At 34.9% G+C, this 1,577-nt stretch overlaps 2 protein-coding genes across 2 annotated transcripts in view; both read left to right on the forward strand.

The window, feature by feature from the left end:
• Window positions 1–784, forward strand: part of LOC107573123 (T-lymphoma invasion and metastasis-inducing protein 2-like) — a 4,342-nt gene extending 3,558 nt beyond the window's left edge. The window contains exon 3 of the mRNA XM_016259573.1: window positions 249–784. Within this exon, the coding sequence (XP_016115059.1) occupies window positions 249–260 (12 nt within the window). The 3' untranslated portion in view covers window positions 261–784. The remainder of the gene's footprint in view (window positions 1–248) is intronic.
• Window positions 1–1,577, forward strand: part of LOC107573127 (T-lymphoma invasion and metastasis-inducing protein 2-like) — a 61,643-nt gene that overhangs the window by 3,631 nt on the left and 56,435 nt on the right. The window lies entirely within an intron of this gene.

Below are 1,577 nucleotides of genomic sequence, written 5' to 3' on the forward strand. Positions count from 1 at the left end.
CCCGTAGTATAACACGGATTATTATCACTTATCAAGAGAGACACTGTGTCACTGGTTTCAAGGTAGTCACATACTAACTGTTCATCTTAAAGTAATACTGTTTGTATGTTCAAAATAACAAGGCTTGAACACCATGCAGGATTGTTTTACACACAATTTTAAATGTGGCTGATATTTCATAGACAATAACAAGTGACTTTTGGTATTTTGACCACTGAACTAGCTAATGTCCCCATTTTCTATTTCAGAAATCCTTATGAAAGACCTGACCAATGTCTAGAAATGAAAATATCTAAGTAACTTGAGGCTGGACTTAAGCCGTACTACCAACTAGCAGACACATTTTCTTATATATCACCACTCACATTTTGTTTTTCTTTTTTTTCATAAATTCTAGTTTGTTTGTTTTTGTCATTTTTAGCCACATGCCTTATAGTCAGTGCAAGCATGACTGATGAGTGCAAGCATCAGTCCATTGGGTTATTGACTGTTGTTACTTATGCCAGGTGCCACTGCGGGCACTATTGCTTTGCCCAGGAGCACATGTAGGGCATAATATTGAAATCTACATCATGCCAGCTCAATGAGACAAGGAAACCATGGGGCTCTACCAAAAGAATATCAGGATACATTGGAGCTGAAAAATGCAAAAACTTTTAGTGCTCTGAAGATGGCAGGATGTTGTGTTCCTCGCAAATGCAATGTTTGGCATTTGGTGGGTACCAAAAGAAAGCAAGGGATAAATTCTGTGGTGTTGATTAATTAAAGATTGTAATGGCGGAAAACCAACGTTGAGTATCTCATCTTATAAAATAAGTGGAGGCTGTATATCAGTTGTTTCTGCTCTCTGTTTACATAAGTTTTAGTAGCTAATTGTGAATGTGTCTTTTGAAGTCTTCTTTATTGTATTTTTGTGATTTTGTGTGTGAATTTTTTTTTAACCATCAGCAGTGAGACATTCCTGTTGTTTGGCTTTTATGCTGCATTTAATGGAAAAGAGTGGAATAGCTTCTGATATTTTCTGTGGAGTCCGTGTCTGTGGAAGGTTTTGCAAACCGGCATTACTCATCATATTACAAGTCTAAAGTGAGTAATAGCAATGATACAGCCTAGTTCTTTAATCAGTCATTTAAAGCGGCTGTGTTTTCTTCTGCTCACATTAGAAGAAAGCAGTGACTTATTTTTTAAACTAAAGACATTTTAAATCGTCTTTTTTTGTAAAACAGAGGATGCCATGAAATGTGCTTTTAAAGTAATTTGAGTCACATTGTATTGTTTTACTCATGACATTCAAGACATTTACAGTATGTAGACATGGAGAAGTTGCTTTCGCTAATGTATTTCATACCAACTTTGTAATAAATTATAATGTGGTTTTTAATTGTAGATTGCTGAGATCCAGAACCACTCCCTTTATCACCTATGACTGTAACTGTGAATGTTTGCATGAACCCAGGGATCAGATTTTTATTTAAGGCATAATAATAAAGTCTTTAACAAAGATTGCACTACTTTTTACTCTGTGTGAAGTGGGGAATTCCAAGAATTAAATTATTTCCTATTTATATATATATATA

Source organism: Sinocyclocheilus grahami, unplaced genomic scaffold (genome assembly GCF_001515645.1).
Source record: "Sinocyclocheilus grahami isolate Dianchi unplaced genomic scaffold, SAMN03320097.WGS_v1.1 scaffold1872.1, whole genome shotgun sequence".
Taxonomy (NCBI): domain Eukaryota; kingdom Metazoa; phylum Chordata; class Actinopteri; order Cypriniformes; family Cyprinidae; genus Sinocyclocheilus; species Sinocyclocheilus grahami.